The 19,300-nt window shown below is 34.0% G+C and overlaps 1 protein-coding gene across 1 annotated transcript in view; it reads left to right on the top strand.

The window, feature by feature from the left end:
* RYR2 (ryanodine receptor 2) overlaps positions 1 to 19,300 on the top strand; it is a 270,507-nt gene that overhangs the window by 105,792 nt on the left and 145,415 nt on the right. Inside the window, exons 11-16 of the mRNA XM_070932540.1 lie at positions 6,054 to 6,128; positions 7,401 to 7,557; positions 13,812 to 13,976; positions 16,308 to 16,429; positions 17,080 to 17,263; positions 18,748 to 18,883. Coding sequence (XP_070788641.1) covers positions 6,054 to 6,128; positions 7,401 to 7,557; positions 13,812 to 13,976; positions 16,308 to 16,429; positions 17,080 to 17,263; positions 18,748 to 18,883 — 839 coding nt within the window. The remainder of the gene's footprint in view (positions 1 to 6,053; positions 6,129 to 7,400; positions 7,558 to 13,811; positions 13,977 to 16,307; positions 16,430 to 17,079; positions 17,264 to 18,747; positions 18,884 to 19,300) is intronic.

The raw sequence follows: 19,300 nt of genomic DNA, 5'->3' as shown, positions 1-19,300 counted from the left end.
TGGAAAAATATTGTCCAGAAGAGAAATATATATCTTTTGAGAATGCTGGTTAAAATTCAGTCATAAGCAAGTAACTTATGATATTTGGAAATGGATATGTTATGCCTCTGTGAGGCAAAAGTTTAACCCTTAAAATTTCCCATGCTCTTTCTCAATCTAAAAAGAAAGCCTTGAAAATGTTTCTTTGTACCTACTTAGTGACTTAATTGTGTTACCTTTCTGTGGTCCTCAAAAAATAATTAAAAAACATTTTTTTCTAAAAAGAATGTGCAGCCTCCTGATTGAAGAAAATTCTCTGCCTCTGGATTAGGTAGATTAAATGTTCAAATTTTCCCCCAGTGAAATTATTCTTTCTGATTACCCTAAAACAGAATCAATGGTTAAACAGAGACTCTGAGATTGTTAAATGCATGCACTTTTCAAATTGTTTAAACCTTCAATGGAAAATGCATTTTAGTTAAAATACATTAATATCACATTAAAACCAATTAATTTCAGATTATCTCTATATAGTAACCCTCAATTATGTATTTAAGAGCTATTGTTTCTATTGCAAGTTATCATAATCTCCAAAATTGTGTAAGGCAAAGCATTTTAATGAGCACAACATGACTATAACATTACCATATAGTAAACTTTTCTGAAATGTAGTTTATATTGTGCCCTTTAAAGCTCATCATAGCCAGTACAAAAAAGGCAATACAAATAATTAGAGTTGAAACAATTCTCTTGTGAAGAAAGTAGTGTACACTTCAAACAAACAAACAAAAAAAGTTGTGGGGGAAGAAAATTTATATCCATTTCTTCTTCACATAATGACCTGCCCAGCATATAGTCACCTGACCGTGGTGTGTGTGTGTGTGTGTGTGTGAGTGAGAGTGAGTGAGAGAGAGAGAGAGAGAGAGAGAGAGAGAGAACAATTTACAACAGTGGTGCTTTATGGGCTATAAAGCACCTGTTCTGTGACTGCCATAACTTCGAACAGTCATACACATCTCAAGGCCTCTGAATATATCTTGATATAAAAATAATGAATAGTAATTAAATTACCTTTTGCAAAATATGGCAATGTAGCTTTAGTAGATATCCATTCCTGCTTCACAGTGGCTTTTTTAAGTATCTTGTAAATACAGTGTATTTTATAGCCATAGATCTGAAGGACCAAAAAGTTAAAGGCTCTGTAGAAAGGTCCTTGTGGGAGATTTGTGAGTGCATTTTTCAAAAACCCTTCTTAACAAGTGAACTTTTTTATTTTTCCCGGTTGAATATTTATTTTTAGATTTGTTCTCCCTTTGGTTGTTTTTTTTTAAATAACTATATATAGTTTTGCACATAGTTCATTTTTTCCCTAAGTGGTAGCAATTTGTAAAGACAGCCACTATAATAAAATAATCTCCATAGCATCTTTAAACTTGCTATAGTCTAATAAATAATGTTATACATAATTGTAATTTATTTATAAGCTCTGCTTTAGTCTACAGTTGGGAAAGGAAATAATTTATTTGATGTAGAAATATATAATAAAAAAGAATTGGTTTACTCATACCAATTAACTGGCTATTTAGGAAGCACATTATATTTGCTGGATATTTTTGAAGAAGAGCAGTATTGGTCTATGGTGGCAAAAAAATCAAAGAAATCAGGATTTTTGACAAACAAGAAATTAATAGTATCATTGAGTGAGAGATTGCTGAAGATACATACATCAAAAAAAAAAAAGTTCCAGGCAATCTCAGAATGTCTCAGTGAACATAATGGGTTTTTAATATATTAGAGTTCTTACAATTCTTAATTGATAAGTATTTATAATCTGTTTTACATGAAACCTGCATCTCTATAATCAAACTGTCTTTCTTCCCTACTTTCACCCACTTCCCAATTTAAATCCTGCATCAGTTTAGCCATTCTATGCATCTGATTGAGTTAGTTTGCAGCTCACAAAACACTTTTAAAGGTTCTTCCTTGTAATTTCTTGGAAAAGAGTATAAAAGATTCTGCTACAAATTTTTGTAGGGATGGATTTTGATTTTTGTGTTAAATTAAGGATGTAAGAAGTGAAAATCACCCACGAGAGACTTTAAAAAAATGAAGAACTGGAGATTTTTCACTTTGTAAAATGTACAGTTTGGCTGAGGGATTTCTCCTGCTCTTCTCTGTCATCTCTGTATATTACAAATATAGTTTCAATGTCTGCACAGATACCATCCATATGTTCTACAGCTGAGCTGATTTTGGTAACCCTAAATACTCCCTCACATTACATAACTGAAGGATATTGAATTGTATACCTTACTTTCTTCTGATTACAATTGATTTAACTTCCTTCCTGTTCATGATTGCTGTGCCTTTTGAATTTACTATACTTTTTCTTGCATTTTTAAATAATTACTCTGCATTTTCTCCCCCTAAATTTGTCTTTTGTCAGTAATTCACAACCTGAACATCTTTGCTTGTTTAGATGGTGTATCAAATGTGTCAGTGTCCCAGATTCAGATGGATATTTTCTCTTCCTTTTAGATTTGGGCAAAGGCTTCTGAGGGGACTCAGGTGGTCATTCTCAATGTTTCACAAACATACACAATAGCTGATAACACTTTAGGGTCTTGAATGAATGAGACATCTATCCATTGAAATCTTCTCCATAATCTATACAGACACCATCATCACTCTAAAAAATACTACATTGTCACTAATTCTTTTTACTAGTTACCTCAATTAATATTTTCTGTTCTGATTATTGGGTGAGCCTGTAGAAATTGATCTCAATTTTATTCTGTATTTTATTTTTAACTGCTTCAGTTGTAATACTGTTACCTTTTCTTATTTAGTATCAAGAGAACAGCTCAAAAATAAAACGACTGCCATGAATGTGTGTGTGGTGAAGAGAAAACACTAGATTTTTTGCCTAAACCATAGTTGCAATTGCTTTCTATTAGTAGTTTCATCACCCCCAAACCTCAATTCATCTCTATCAATTACACCAGGGAGCTTTAACTTTCTCCTTACTGGATGATGACTTGTTGACTACGATGAAGCTCATTCTCATCACAAGACATTTAGTACTATATTTGTTGTTGTTGTTAGTTGTGAAATCGTGTCCGACCCATTGCGACCCCATGGACAACGTTCCTCCAGGCCTTCCTGTCCTCTACCATCCTCTGGAGTCCATTTAAGCTCATGCCTACTGTTTCAGTGACTCCATCCAGCCACCTCATTCTCTGTCGTCCCTTTCTTCTTTTGCCCTCAATCTTTCCCAGCATTAGGCTCTTCTCCAGTGAGTCCTTCCTTCTCATTAGGTGGCCAAAGTATTTGAGTTTCATCTTCAGGATCTGGCCTTCTAAAGAACAGTCAGGGTTGATCTCCTCTAAGACTGACTGGTTTGATCGCCTTGCAGTCCAGGGGACTCACAGGAGTCTTCTCCAGCACCATAGTTCAAAGGTGCTCAATTCTTTGGCGCTTGTCAGAGCCTTTTTTTAATCTTTTAAAAGCATTTTTTTATTACCAGCTCGGACGAATAAGTAGTAAAAAAATGCTTTAAAAAAAAAAAAAGGCTCTGGTGATCATAGCTGTGCCACATGATCGCCAGAACCTTTTTTTTTACTTTTTTAAAGCATTTTTTTACTACCTATTTGCCCGAGCTGGAAGTAAAAAAAAATACTTTTAAAAAGTTTTAAAAAAAGGTTCCCATGTGCACCACAGCTGATTACCCCCCGCACACTGTTCTACTTACTTTCCTAAGCCTCTTTTTGGGGCGCACTGCGCACGCAGTTCGCATTTGGTGCACACTGTGCATTTGCCGTATGTGCGGCCAGCAAAGCGGTATTAAACCGGTTCAGATTTCACCACTGATTATAGGGCATAATCAATCAAGACTATTTCATGAATTATCGTTGTGGTGCCATCATTCTTTGGTGTATTCTCTTTTCCCTGACTATTCTACTTGAAATGTAGATGCTTCTCTGCACAAAAGCAATCAAAGTTTTCCATTCACAGGATTTTATTTCTATTACTTCATGTTTCCAAGCTGAGATAGTACCCTAAAACCAAGTCTTAAAACCAAGGGTGATGTTGTTTCATCACTCCTTGTACGTTTTAGGTTGAGATATTTGAATCCATACTTTCACAATTGCATCACAGAGATTGGTTGTTTTGAACAGTGCATGTTTCCATATCAGCTTTTATATGGATCATGAATCCAATTCTTTCAATTCAAAGTTCTTCCCTCTGGTCTTTCAATAGCACCTCAAGTATTTGCAAAGTTCATGCATATGTGGTGATCTGCTCATCAAGGAATCTAGATATTTTCTTTTTCCAATAATTCATTATTGGTCTATCTAATGGTAGAAAATGTGTGTATAAACTTCATTATTAAATTAGCTATTCTAGATTTTAGATATATATGACAACTATGAAAATCTCAAATGACCTTGCAATCTACATTTTTAGCACTTATGCTTAATTCTTGTAGGATTAATTTTTCTTGGGTCTAGCAAGGAAATGATGCTCATTGTCTTTTCTTTATATATTTTTGTAGATTTCATTTGAGCTCAACTGCTTATACTCATTCATCATTTTCACCAATGATAGCATAGCCATATCATCTCAGTCAAGGATATCTGTTTTTTTCCACATTTCCCCCCATATTCCTAACTATTTTAGTCATTAAAGAAGATAAGTTTCCAGGGCATGACTATAAGACAGATACAATCTGCTTCAAAAAAAGAAGCTGTTTGTCAATATAAATAAACTTCAGTTTAGAAGGCCTTAAACTTTCAAGAGAAGGTTAACAGGCAAGATACTCCATGTGGCCAAGAATAAATCTGCAACCATATTTGAAGTTGTTTTCAATAAGGAAGAGGTAGATTTTTAGTGAGATATTAACCATAAACAAATTTTGTTAGCAATTTTTTGTCTTAACTAGGCTACTGTTTTTTTCAGTGTTACTTTCAGCTTCAATCACACAGTTTAAAATATTATTGGAAATCATGGCATAATATGTTCCTGTTTGGTCTGACTTTCTGACTTTTGTTTAGACCACTATGTTGATATCTGGAATATGTAACCTACTATGCTTGGTTGAATAACATTATCTTTGATGCTATGTTAATTGGCTTGGTCTACCTCTGATAAGTGTAGTTGACTATGCAAGGAACCATAATAAAGAGGGACAGTTTGCTCACTAACTGTTTCATTGATTGGCAGTCTCTGCATTCACACAAATTTCTGCTTTCCCAGTGTGGGTACTTACCTCACTGAGGTAAGTAATAGTCCTTCATGTATGTGCAATGGGAGGAAACATTTGGCACCCCTTCAAATCAGCTCAGCTCTGGAATGTTCTGATGGTTTCTGCCCAGGAACACGAAATTCATTCAATGAATGCTCAGATGACTGCTTATAAAACCACAGAAACAGGTAAGCAACCTGATCCTTTTCTAACTTTTAAAAAGCCTGAATGCTTACAAGAGCATTGTGCTCTTTGGAACTTCTCTCTTTCTCCAGCACTTCCAGGAATGAGTATATGGCTATGTAATATGATATGGCCTTGTCCTTCCAAGAAACTCTGAAGGAAGGAGACAGATTCTAAACTAGTTTCCTAATGCAGCTTTATATAACTCTGAATTTTTAAAAATTAAGCAAAGACATGAATTTGCCACCTTATGATTTTCAAAAAAAGAAATGCTGTTCACTTTGGTAGCTATTAAATATATATATATATATATATATATATATATATATATATATATATATATATATATATATATATATATACACCTTGCAAAAAGTTCCAGAGCTGTCCTATTGCACTATGGTGAGGATATTATGTAATGCAGTCTAATGCACGCTCTTTTACTGCTTTGAGAGAGGTTATCTGGGATTAAAAATGTAAATTTTAAAAGAGTTTATGGGTGTGTACACATTGTTTTGGTTATTGTAGATGTAATAATTATTTTAACCAATTTCTGCACTGGCCAAATACATTTCCCTGGGGAAAACAATTGGTTTTTATCACAAATATCTAAAAAAAACCTCGGAAAATGTCTTTTGTATTGTAGAACTGTCCATTATGAAGGTGGTGCTGTGTCAATTCATGCTCGTTCTCTTTGGCGACTGGAGACTTTGAGGGTTGCGTAAGTAAATGCTGGCATAATATATCCATTACTAATATTCCCTTTTATCAAATGAAGAGGGGTTTTTTTGTTATTGTTACAAAAATCATAGTATGGTAAAAGGTTTTGATTCCATTTGAAAATAGTACCAAGATTATAATGTGCAATGACTTAAGATATCATTTGAAATTAATTGTAAGTATGTGTATTGATGCATACTGCTGCCAAATACTGTCTCTTTCAAAATATTTGTTTTGAGGAAATCCTGCATAAATGAATGCTTATTGATTGATTGCTTAATGAGAGTATCTGTGAACAAAGGTTATGTCACCTTCTGTTTGAAAAATTAAAAGCTAACCGCTCAGATTTTTAGCATTTTCAAATTTGATTAGCCTCAGATTATGATTTGATAAATGTATAGCATTTTTGCTTTAAATTCAGTTCGGCAGTAATGATGTGCTATCTGCTACACAAATAATTGTATAAAACTGCACCTTCTTTCATATCAGAACATATTCCAGCCACTCAGTGAACTTGGGCATATTTGTTCTTTGCTTTTCTCTCCTGTATTGTTTTATTGGAAAGTTAAACATTTAGTTAAAATAATTAAAATGATTATTTTAATCATTAGCATACCTCTGTCTTCTTTACCCAGACATAAATACACAATTCTTAAAGCAAGCAAATTAATTTCAGTTGCTGGGAGAGGATTTTTCTGTCAATGCATGTAGGTCAATTTGATGTGCATTATGTAAAGAATGAATATTTATTATATACAATATTGTAAACAGAACTCAGCATTTTGTAGCCTTCTGTTGGTTGTATTTGGATATGTGCTTAACTGACCCTATTATTTGTCTTTTTTGTTCCAAAAACACTGGAGCAGTAGATTATATGATGAAAATATTTTGTAATAACTCAGTTATTACAATATTACAAATATGCCACTTAAATATAAATGAATATCTCCTATGTGGACTTTACAGGTCTCATTTCTTTCTGTTGATTTCATGGATGTAGATTTGTTTGTCTTCTGATGGCCTGCATGCATGGCTCATCTATGATTTGGTGGACCTGGTTTCCATTGAAATTAGCAAGTGTTCTTAGCTGAAGTCTTGAGTTGAGGTCTTGTTTAATGTCTGCTTTAAATGTCTTATAGTTGAGGTATCACTGAAAAGTGATTTCAGCATAGCTTTAATTCTAGAAATAAAATGGAATGTTCATGTTTCATGTTTTAATTGAATACTTAATATTTTAAATTATTTATGAATGCTAATTTTATTTTTTTATTAGATGGAGTGGAAGTCACATTAGATGGGGGCAGCCATTCAGATTAAGACATATAACAACAGGGAAATATTTAAATCTCATGGATGACAAGAGTCTTCTTCTAACAGACAAAGAAAAAGCTGATGTGAAATCTACAGCATTTTGTTTTCGATCTTCCAAGGTAAATACTTGTAATATAAGTTATTTCTCATTTTATTTTATTTTATTATTTTATTTTATTTTATTTTATTTTATTTTATTTTATTTTATTTTATTTTATTTTATTTTATTTTATTTTATTTTATTATTTTATTTTATTTTATTTTATTTTATTTTATTTTATTTTATTTATTTTATTTTATTATTTTAATTTAATTTAATTTAATTTAATTTAATTTAATTTAATTTAATTTAATTTAATTTAATTTAATTTAATTATTTAATTTAATTTAATTTAATTTCTTAATTTTATTTAATTAGATTTTTTTAGACATCACCCCAGTCCAAACTGAGGTGTACAATCAAGCCAAATAAAAGAAAATGCAATATATTAACAAATAAATAAGGATTGGAATACAGAACATGCATAGGCCCTATACAAAAAATGAAATTATAATTAATCAATAGTTAATGATGAATAATTACTTAAATACCTTCTTTGGTACATACCTATTGTCTGGGGCTTACTACCTGGCTTAATATCTAATATCTGGTTCAGGTAAATCAAGGAATGGTTAATTAGAGACTTGGAGCAGTGTTGCTTGCTTCCAAAAGAAAAGAAAAATAAAAGCATTTTGTAAGCCAAGATATGATTGCTCAAAATCAACCAATAACAGGAACCATTTCTCATATCCAGCTTCCCTTAACACAAGGTAGATAGCCTTGGGCAACCTGTCAGCTTTTTTCAATCCCCCAGTATCCTGTGTATGCCCTTTAACACCTCCTGTTGTTGAAACTTGGCAGCAAGTGTTTTAAGGCTAAGAATGGGAGTAGTTTACTTCTCAAAGGCTTATAGCTTCCAACTCTTTGGACGGTTGAATTGTGACTCCTGACTTGGACATTTCCTAATGCAAGAAGAATGATAGAGGTAGCTGAACTGCATCTTATATTGGTAATTGTGTGGGGTTTTTTTTTTACTTTTACGTAAGTGTGTTGCATTTTCTATATCTCTTTTTTTACTTTGCTTTGATTTTCCCCGAATTGGTAAAAGGTAAAATCTTCAGATCCTCACTTACAGCCTTATTTGTCATATCACACTAAATTATTTCAGTTATTTAATAAACCCAAATGGGTTGACTCATACCACATACTATCTAAAACAAACCAAAGCACATTATTGTTCAGTGTGATTTATGAACTCAACCATTTTGTTGAATTGCTTTTCCTTAACATGTTGCCTTTTTTCCTTTATCCATTTATATAATATCTATTCTACTTTAATTGATGACAAATAGTAAGATAAGACTACAAAACTTTCAGTTGCTCATTTCCAAGCAGACACAATAATTTTAAATCAGTAACTTTATTGAGACAATTGGGAAGTCACACACAGAAAGAAGTAGTATGCATAGGAGCACATGGGGAAACATAAGTATGTCTTGGGGTGGGTAATGTCTCCTGCTTAAAAGAGCCAGTGGTACAATCTGTCCTTAAGAGATCATCTCTTGATTCAATTATATTAGACAATTTTCACTCAGTCAAGACTCTCTTTACCAAGGAAGGTTCTGGAGAAGGTGACCAGCTTTATCTAAAGACATTTTTAGAAGTAACGAATTACTTTGATCCATTGCAGTTAGTATTCAGGCCTATGCATGACATAAAAACAGAATTGATTGTCCTAGTTTATGAACTTTTCTCAGGATGTAGATGAAGAGAGAATATGCCTCTTGGGTCTTTAGGCAGTGCTTGATGCCTCAAGCATGATTCCTTCTGGATAGCCTGAGAGGTTTGTGAGAGGGAAGCAGTGCTTTATAGTGTTTCCACTTTTGTCTTATATGCAGGCGAAAAGCATGCAAGAGGGAATAAAGCAGAGGTGAAATGCTCCCGGCCCAATCCAGTAGCGATGGAGGCGGGTGGTTCGGAGAATCGGTAGCAAAAATCCCTGCCCCCCCATTGCCCAGCTGAGCCGCGCCATCATCAGAGGCTTTTTTTTAAAATTTTTAAAAGCATTTTTTCTACAATCTCTTTGGCTGAAAAAATGCTTTTAAAAGTAAAAAAAAAAGCCTCTGATGATCGCGTGGCTCAGCTGGGATCATCAGAGGTTTTTAAAAACATTTTTTCTACAACATAGAAAAAAATTACATTTTTTACATAGAAATAAATTTTCTACATAGAAAAAATGTTTTTAAAAGGAAAAAAAAACCTCTGCTGATCAGGCAAGTCAGCTGGGATCGTCAGAGGCTTTCAAAAAAAAAAAAAGGAAAGCCTCTGCCAATCAGGCAACTCAGCTGGGATAGTCAGAGGCTTTAAAAGCATTTTTTACAACCTCTTCAGCCGAAGAGGTTGTAGAAAAAATGGTTTTAAAAGTAAAAGTAAAAAAAAAAAAGTTGGCCACACCCACTCAGTCACATTACCCTCCCCAAGACACGCCCACAGAACCGGTAGTAACAAATTTTGATAAAATTGATAAACTGATAAAACCATTGTTGAAAAGTCTCTTAATGATCCAACAATTCATGTTATAAAGACAATAATTATATTTGGCTGGAAGAAACTATTAGAGAAAAATGTATGGGAAACAAGGTCCGATCAGACTCTGCACAGTCCCCAAATAAAAAATCAGCCTGAATAACAAAGTGTCATATGGGTTGTGGACAGAAGGTACATAGGGAAATGAGAGTGTGTTTGAATAGGATTGGGTCTCAGAATATTTTCCAAAGGGAAACCCTTTCTTGGTATGATGAGTAAGTAATGCAGTTAAAGCAGCAACATTGGGAATAAAATAATGAAAAAAATGGCAATGAAAATGCTGTATATGAGGGAAGGGAGGGTGGTCCAGGATAGAACAGATTCAAATTTATCTGGATGCATTGGACGTTTATTCTAAGAAATGTGGTAATCCAACTAAACCAATGAAGGAAGTGTTTTTTTCCCCAGCTGAATATAAAGCTTGTGATTGTATATATGGTGCAGACTGTCCTGCTTGCTGCATGTGCAGAGTGGGATCCTCAGATTAAATAAGTTAATTGTCCAAATAAGTAATCAGAAAAATGTACAATTGGTTCTGAAAAAATACGATTCATGAAACTTTGGAAGATTGAGTTATCTGGATGCCAAAAGTCATTATTGTGGATTTATACTTAAAAACATTTAAATATTCATTCCATTCTTTGATGTGAATTAGACCTCAGGGTAGTTTACAATTTAATTTGGTAAAAAACATGGGCTTTCTGCAGCTGTTACAAAAGCCTAGAAATAAGAGGAAGAAGGCAATGATCCATAATGATTTTAGATTAAAAGAACCAGCAACCGTAAACTACTGGGAGTGAGCCATCCTTCTTAATAGCAAAGAATTTGCAGGGGAGGAAGAACAGTAGATAAAGCCTTTCTGCAACTTCGCATCAGTCCTTTAAGGTAGACAATTACATCTTTGACATTGACTAGTGATATTTTGCGGAACTGGGCTTCATGAATGACATTGATAGCACAGCCCTAGAGTCTGTGTTTCCCCCTTTCCAAAGACATCAGTATTGGCTGTATAATTGACAGCTAGAAAGGAGGCACTCCCAGTGTGAATTATTACTTGTCCTGTGAATTGTAATTCAGTTCTTTAGCTCTTCCATCTGTAGCTTTATCCATCCACCATCTTTGCTGCTATCCTCTTCTTCTCTTTCCTTCTACCTTTCCCAGGATTAGAGTCTTTCCCAGAGAGCTAGAACCTTCAGATGTGTCTGATCCTAGCCTTTTTTTGTTTTTCTTCTTCAAAGTAAACTTCTGCTTCCATAAAGTATTACAGGGAACACCTTTGCTTGCATTGTTCTGAGTTTAAGCTGTCTGTAAAGTGGAGTAATAACAGGTTCTGTGAGAAAAATGTACTTCCGGATGATGAAGGATTTTATGAAGTAGTAGATGGCACTGGACTCTGGTAGAATATGCAGAGTCCATCTAAGTCTCTAGCATAGAGGAATGATTAAACGAAGATATGTACATAACTTGGCAGGTCTGAGCTATGTTTAATATGTGTGTACCCCTGTCTCTGAGGCTTTGGAAATTGATACTCATTTTACTAGAACTATAGTGTTTTGAATAACTGCTTGCAACTGCTGTGCATAAATAAATGTGACAAAAATGTTGATATTTCAAAAGGGGGAGTTTTAGCAGGACAAGTATCCAGTTTCTCCACAGTATAAGCATAGAACCTGCATGCATTGGTGCACTGTTTCTTAGGAAGAAAATGGAACTCTCAGTTTACATTGTATGAGGAGGGTTGTAGAGAGAGAGGTGTATGTTTGGTGTTGGAGGGTAGCAACAGAAGCAATAACCATAGGTCATATGCAAGAAACAGTGTACATTCTGTTCCATTTATTGGCCTTGGCTTATCATCCGGATTAACTGCTCCATTTTGGTTGCAACTTTATTTTGATACTGGCACAATGTGATGGAATTGGTGATTTGCAATCTTGCTTAATCTTGTGTCAGAGTGTGGGCAGCTCTTCTATAGTATTGGGAATAATAATAATATATAGAACAAGCTTCTTACAAATGATGGCTATAAAATAGTCACTCAACTCCGCATTCTCAAGTAGATTGTAGCTTTATTGCAGAGACTAAGAACATTTTTCTATAATAATGTTTACTATATAGCAGCATACAGGAAACTTTCCATATATATGTCAGACCCAAGGTTTGAGTCCTAGGCTTTTTCGAGGTCAAAAAGAGTTTGGCAGGCTTTTTTTTTTTTTTTTTTGCAGCTTCAAAGCTACCATCTGTTTAATGTCTACCAAATAGCTATTGCGATGAATATCAAGGCTCTCACTTCAACACTGTCATAACCTTCAAAATTCCATATTTTCTTTAAATTGGGTTGGTAAAAATCTTATAAAAGGAGTGGAAACATTTATATTCAGAAGTTTTACTTTTGATCCATTGGTTTGCCAAGAATAATCTGACTACAATAAAAATTTCCTTCCTTCCTTCCTTCCTTCCTTCCTTCCTTCCTTCCTTCCTTCCTTCCTTCCTTCCTTCATCGATATCTGATTATCCACCTTTTTGTTATGTGGAGCAAGGGTCCCCATCTCCTGGGCCACGGCCCACTACTGGGCCATGTTCTATTTGCAACTGGGGCATGGGCTGGTGTGCACATATGCGCACATGCAGCTCGACTGATGTGAGTGGTGGGCCGGTGCACATGCACTTGCAGTCAAGCTGTGTGTGCATGCACATGCATGTGCTAGCCCACCACTTGAATGGTCTAGTTCCCCTCTACACCCCTCCACCCAGCCAGGCCACCAAGCCCGCAAAGATTGGAACTGTTGATGTACAGTTTAACATTGGATTTAGATAAATGCTTGACTTGTTCAGACTGAAAAAAGTGCTTGTTGTTAATCAGTTACTAGAAGCTTTGTGGAAAAGATGTATAACTTCAGACTATAATCTTATACTAATTTATTTGGAATAAAATTTATCAAATCAAATGGCTGTATTCTTCAATACAGAAATTGCATTTTTAAATATTATTCATTTTTATGTTTATATTCCAGGCTTTTGTCTAGCCTACTGTTTTTCAGTAGGCTAAACTAAAATATATCAGCTTTAATATAAAGCTCTATACTGCTTCATTTCAGATTTGCATCGTATATTTACATTTTTTTAAAGTTCCAAGAATGGATAAAATAATCTGAAAATATAATATGTGCTAGCTTTATGATGAAATAGCAATCTTAATAGTTTATTAGAAAAAGTTGCCAAAAACAAATGATTTTTTTTAAAAAAAAGTGGACGTAAGCCATTCCCTGCAAAAAGTAACATGAACATGAAAAGAACCCTATTTTATCACACCTACATAAACAAAACCACAGGTGTTTATGGAATGTGTCATTAAAACAATTCCTAGATGTGAGTAGAAAACTGGCTTGTAACTTTGAAATTCTAGTTTGCATGTACAATACAATATTAACATTATGAATATGTAATGATTTAGATAGAAGAACTATAGAATTCAGGCATAGAATTAGTATTAGTAACAATAAATGAAAATGGGACTAATAAAGAGAACTATACACATTTATTATGTGCTTGGAGTAGTTGCTTTTTCTTTAAAGATTACCTGCATCAGGAAAATAAGCGTACTTAAGTACTATTGAAATTAATCTTGTACCATAGACTAAGCATTATCATTTGCAATGTGAAAATTTTACCTCAATTTTCAGTTGAGGTAAAAACTTTCACTGTTCAAAATGGTTTTGTAGATAACAACTGGCTTCTTTTTCTTTGTAGGAGAAATTAGATGTAGGGATAAGAAAAGAAGTGGATGGCATGGGAACCCCAGAAATAAAGTATGGAGATTCAGTCTGCTTTATACAGCATGTAGACACAGGTTTGTGGCTTACCTACCAATCAGTGGATGCAAAGTCTGTAAGGATGGGATCTGTGCAGCGCAAGGTAAGGTGTTTAAAACAAGGCTATTATATTATATTAACTTTGATGTGACAAGGAAATTAATGCTGAATGTTGAGATTCTAGAAAGAGTGCAGAGAAGAGCAACAAAGATATTCAGGGGCCTGGAGGCTAAAATATAGGAAGAACAGTTGCAGGAACTGGGCATGGCTAGTCTAGTGAAGAGAAGGATCAGGGGTGACATGATAGCCATATTTGAATATTTGAGGGGCTGTCAACCTATTTTCCAAAGCACATAAAGGCCAGATAAGGAACAATGAATAGAAACTGATCATGGTGGTTGTATAGCATTGAAATGGTGATCAGTGACTGCAGGGATTCTGTGGTGGCTGTAGGTACAAGGACAGGTCATAAAGTTAGTTTGTCAGTGCTGTCATTACTTTGGTTGCTAAACAGGGCAATAATTAAACAAGAATTACCTATATTTTATTTTTATTGATATAAACATTTTTTGGTTCTATGAGGACTTTTTACTAGAGTTCAGCAAAATAATGACCAAAGAAATTTCTCTCATTTTTCTTAGCATTATGTTTTACTTGTTTTATAAAATGTAAGACTTATATAAACTTGCCTAACACATGAGGAAAACAGGATATTTCCAAAACTACTGAAAATAATTGCAATTGTGGCAAAAATCTGTTAAGCTAAATGGAAAAAAAAATATGCAAGAGTTTATTTTTGGCAGAAGTAAATAGAAAGTTAATCAGTGACGCTACCTTTGAAATCCACAAATATCTCTAGTTTCCTATAAATATTTGCATGTTTAACAGTCTTGGCAATAAGAACATATTGTTCTGAGCTTGGCTCAAATACTCTATAGTGATTTCCACCAAATATTTTATACTTTCTGCTTGATTACTGCCATTGTTTTCAAAACAGCATTCTAACATGTAATTTCCTATAAAACAAAAACAAAAAAAGCAGGAAAGTCGGAAGGCACACAATGTCAACTATGAAATTAGTTTGGATTCAACAGATGTTCATTAGTAGGAAAAACTTTATTTGAATGTATAATATTGCCTGGATCTGTGTAGATAAACAAAACACCCGGATGATTAAAGAAAATAAACCAATGGACTTTGATTAAAAAAATATAGACTACGTATTATAGGTAGTCCTCAAATTACAACTGGTCACTTAGTGATTATGTGAAGTTACAACAGACTCTACTGTTGTAACTTACTACTCAGTTTTGAAGTTCTGACATTGCCCGTGGTTAGCAATTTATTATGTTTTTTTGCTGGAAACCAACTTTTACTTCTGGTTTCCAGAAATAAATGCCCTATAGCATTTAACAGTCGCTGCCAAAAAGGTCACAAAATTGGGTTGGTCAGGTGATGGCCCGTTTTATGACCATCATGGCTTACAACCATAATTGCCAGGCTCAATTACTGCCGAAAGTTGAGGACTACCTGTAAAGTGGAGTGAAGTAATGGTAAAAATATTTCACATAAATTACACAGGAATTTCTTTGGAACCATGCAAACCCATATTAATCCAATTGGTGAGATAAAACTCATGAGTTAGCTATTTATTCAGAAAAAAAGACAAAAAAAAAAAACCTGGTTGGTAAACTGGTTATACCCTTATGGCAAAAGTACAGGATTTCAGAACAACAAATAGAGAGGTCTTAGTATTTGAGAGAATGCATTTAGAAGAACTTAACAAAAATCGTTCCATGAAAGAAAATCTTAGAAAGTTCATTGTATAATACAAAAGTTGTCTTGTGAAGGACAAGTAGATTCTAGTCTATGCAAAATGGAATCTATCAGAGGATGTTTGCAGGATTCTCTTCTTATATATGGATCCACCTATAAGCAGTTCACAAAGAGCAAACCTCATTATCTGGAATAAAAGTTTTAATCACAAATTGTGAAGTGGTTGCTATTGTTGGCTATAAATTGCCATTCCAAATAGGTCATAATTCATTCTGGATTTTCAGAAATACACTCCTCCTTTGATTTAATTAGCATATGGGAATGCTTTAGAATTGTTTTCTTTTTACTATCAAGACTGGATTATTTGGCTGGATAATGAATATATAGGGATTTGCCTATACTGTATTGGAACATATGGATTTTATCCATTATTTTCTGTAGCAATGTTTGCAGATCTCAAACAAAACAATGGGTGAATAATCGTTATATTTTTCAAGAGTAAGCTTTAAGACATAGAATTATGATGGAAATCATTGCTATAAATCATTGACAAATAATTGACAGACCTGGATTGAGACATCCAGAGAAATAGAATTAGGATGAACAAAAGATTCATCAAGCATTAGCATGGTTTTCTCCATTGGTTTTTTTGTTGCAGGCCATCATGCACCATGAGGGCCATATGGATGATGGATTGACATTATCCAGATCTCAGCATGAAGAATCACGTACAGCACGAGTAATTCGCAGTACAGTCTTCCTTTTCAACAGGTTCATAAGGTATACATACACTACTCTCTCACTTCCTCTTTCTATCATATTTAACATTCTGAAACCAACAGCTTCATAAGATTATTTAGGAGAAGAGTGCATGAATCTTCACAAAACTACATTTCGGATTTGTTTTACTTGAACATGAGATATTTGATTGGTGCTATGTCAGCCATACCAAGTTATATGAAGACTTGTTTATGTAACGTACTTTGCTGTCCCAAAACAATAAACATATGCTAAATTTTAAAAGAATTATCTTGAAAGCTGCTAACACCAGTTTTATATAACTTTAATATAATTCTTTCCTCACAACTTTTTAGTTTGCCTGCAAAAGTCATTGTGATATTTGGGGAAAAAAATTACAGCTTTTGTGCTTTTCATATGGAAGACTGCTGCTCCAGTTCTTTGAATCACAATCTGGGCATTAGATTATACTAGATTATCTCCAGAGAAACTGCTTGGTTTATTTCCAGAGCTGTAGATCAGAATTGGACTGGATGATCTTTATATACTCATTTTACTTAGTGTTGGTTCCTTATTAAAACTGAGACACATGTATTTGTTAATTACCTGGTTAAATTGGGATATTGTAATGATAGCATTAAGAAGCAGATGAAAATACATGTCTAATTAGTGGGCTTTTACATTAACCTTAGGGGCCTTGATGCTCTCAGCAAGAAAGCTAAGTCTTCCATAGTTGATTTACCCATTGAATCAGTCAGCCTTAGCCTTCAGGACTTGATTGGTTACTTCCACCCACCAGATGAGCACTTAGAGCATGAAGACAAACAGAACCGACTAAGAGCTCTGAAGAATCGACAAAATCTCTTCCAAGAAGAGGTAGCAGTCTTGTTTTCTTTATGGAAAAAGTTAAAACTGTTTTAAATTTGCAGTATCATGGCTACAGGATTTTAAAATTCAGGTTTTTGTTCCAATCGAGGCAAAACTTGTTAGAATAAAAAGCATCTTTATCTTCTGATGATTTAATAAGTCTGTAATTCCTTCCCTTATATGTTATTTCTATATCAGTAAATAAGCTACAAGTATAGGTTACAAACAAGTTAAAACTACGATTAGAATGTCTTATCGTGTCTAGATTGGAAATTGAGTTTATACTAGGTGTCAGGGTTCCAAGGAACACCCCCAACGAAATAAAACTCCAAGGCCTGAGATTCCTCAAAGTTCCGATTTAGAGATGTCATGTTGGCACATCTGAGAAAACCCGAATCTGAAAACTTCCAGGTTTCCCCCACCCAGCTAACAGTTCACAGCCCTGCTCCACACCCACAAGTTCATCACATAGTCCAATCAACTTTTCACATTCAACTGGATACAATCTCCAGGCAGTCTCCAGCAGATTCAGGCAAAAGTGTCCTTGAATACGGAATGTTTTTATGATTAACTTTCTAACACTCCAACGAAAACCCCCTCCCAATTTCCCAGGCTAAAATATGTGGCAGTTAGGAAACAAAAAGGAAAACTGTCTTCCAAAACTGACACTAGGATTTGTTGGAACCAAGCAAGTCAATATTGTAAGCTACATGATTTATATTGTTTCAGTATCCCATCTTTTAAGCTAATCACTTTGTTCTTTTGGGATTCAATAATAAGCCACAATTAATTAAAACATGAAGTGAGTCATTCCAGTGTTTTTCATGCAGACCTGCAAATAGAAGATGTGAGGTGGGATGACAGAATATGTGAGCTCAAACCTAACACACACAGTGCTAAATCACACTTTAGGTTTCATTCCATCATAATATTCCAGGAAAACATGAGGAGATTATTTACTGCCTATTGTATTATGTATTATTTACATTCTTCAAAAGAATGTAAATGTAGAATATTAGAAGTACCGGTATATTAGGTTTGCAAAATATATATGGCTCAATGAGACTGTGTAACCATATGGAATTAATATAGAAATAGAGTGCTTTCAAGACGCTAGCTAAACAATATCTATGGAGAATTGCAGTTTTAAAGATGGATTTTGTCTTAATGCAGCATGACTTACTTCTTCCTAAATATATGAAGATGGGACTGTCCTGCTTATAAGTCAATACAGTATTTACCTGTGCCTTTTTCTGCTTCTTGGGACTGTTTGTTTCCCCAAAGCTCAGTTCCTTTATTACCTACATATTACCTAAGTGCAAGTGTAAGTGTGTATACAATATCACATATAAAAAAAAGCTCAGAGATTTTTAACACTGTGTGTGTGTTGTGTGTATCTGTGTATGTAAATAAAGAAAGAGGCAGAGACTTTATGTGTATTCATTTTATGCAAAATACAAAATGGTTGAGAATAAATACCTCTTTTCTTATAGGGTATGATCAATTTAGTGCTTGAATGTATTGATCGCTTACATGTGTACAGCAGTGCAGCTCATTTTGCTGATGTAGCTGGAAAGGAAGCAGGAGAAACTTGGAAATCTATTCTAAATTCACTGTATGAATTATTAGGTAAGACATACCTTCGAGTAACAGATTAGTAACATCTTACCACACACAAATATATGTGCTAAAAACCCCAGGATATTTAAATTTTATGATTTATGAAAATATATTTTATTGTGTATGATAAAAATCTTCAGATGTCCAAGTGAACCCTTGAATTAGAATCAGAGGATTTGTTTAGACTGTAGTTTATACCAAAACTGCAGTGAACTTGCTGTATATATTGATATATGATTGTATTTGTGTTAAGTGGTAGATTCAAAATATAAAATTGTTTTTCCTTTCATGTGAACTAAATTAAATGTGGATACTACCTGTTGATAAAAAACAAAACCCTCTGTGGTAAATTCTCTGATCCTATTACACTCTCAGATCTTAATTTGATTCCATTACATAATACCATAGCGTAGCATAGCGTAGGAT

This window comes from Pituophis catenifer, unplaced genomic scaffold (assembly GCF_029215685.1).
Source record: "Pituophis catenifer annectens isolate HBS135680 unplaced genomic scaffold, rPitCat1.0.hap2 SCAF_1, whole genome shotgun sequence".
Taxonomy (NCBI): domain Eukaryota; kingdom Metazoa; phylum Chordata; class Lepidosauria; order Squamata; family Colubridae; genus Pituophis; species Pituophis catenifer.
Note: the sequence above shows the minus strand (reverse complement) of the source record. Positions and strands in the feature narration are given on the sequence as shown.